The sequence below is a fragment of the Pagrus major genome, chromosome 16, assembly GCF_040436345.1.
Source record: "Pagrus major chromosome 16, Pma_NU_1.0".
Classification (NCBI taxonomy): domain Eukaryota; kingdom Metazoa; phylum Chordata; class Actinopteri; order Spariformes; family Sparidae; genus Pagrus; species Pagrus major.
Window position 1 is genome coordinate 25,919,697 of NC_133230.1, and position 814 is coordinate 25,920,510.

At 40.5% G+C, this 814-nt stretch overlaps 1 protein-coding gene across 2 annotated transcripts in view; it reads left to right on the forward strand.

The window, feature by feature from the left end:
* Nucleotides 1-370, forward strand: part of nkx2.2a (NK2 homeobox 2a) — a 1,670-nt gene extending 1,300 nt beyond the window's left edge. For both annotated transcript variants that reach the window (XM_073484355.1, XM_073484356.1), the window contains exon 2: nt 1-370. This exon is cut by the window's left edge. In XM_073484355.1, coding sequence (XP_073340456.1) covers nt 1-236 — 236 coding nt within the window. In that variant the 3' untranslated portion in view covers nt 237-370.
* The last annotated feature ends 444 nt before the right edge of the window (nt 371-814 follow it).

Sequence of the window (814 nt, forward strand, 5' to 3'; positions counted from 1 at the left end):
CCCATCTCCCTTCTCCCAGGCGGGTGGCCGTGCCCGTCTTAGTCAGGGATGGAAAGCCTTGTCACACTCTTAAAGCTCAGGACTTGGCGGCCACTTTTCAGGCCGGGATCCCCTTCTCGGCTTATAGTGCCCAGTCACTCCACAACATGCAGTATAACGCGCAGTACAGCGCCGCGGCCACGCCACAGTTCCCCACAGCACATCACTTGGTGCAAACGCAACAGTGGACTTGGTGAGAGAAATTATAGAGACTTGGCTTGGAGGCACGATAGGGAGTTTCACCACAAAGCAAAGAGAAAAAAATAAAACACAAAAAACAAAAGACTTTTCATTTTTGCAGCTTGACTCATATATATACTACCATTTTTATTCGGGGCTCATGTGTGCGCCGTGTTTACATGTTTTCGTTAAGAGAACTGGGTCCAAACCTCTCCCTTATAGATTTTATTAAGAATGTCAATGCTCTTCTTGTGAAATTTTTTGTAAAGTATGTTGTGTGTTGGTTGTAGAGATGTTTTCCTCTTTTTTTTTTTTCTTTTGTCCCTTCGTGTTATTATCAGCACGTACGAACCACTTTATAATTATAGAAATTTTAATTTCTTGCTTCTTTTATGGACCGAAAAAATATTTATGGCCATGAATAAACACTGGCAACTTTTCAGCTATTTTCCTTTGGTTTTTATTTCCTGTAAATATTTTGTGGCACATATTTGCAACCTTGAGAGCTTTCCGGAGCGCAAAGCTGAAGATCGGCCTTTATATATTTACAAATTAAAAAAAAAAAAAAAAAATGGGGGAGTGATTTTTGGCAAAA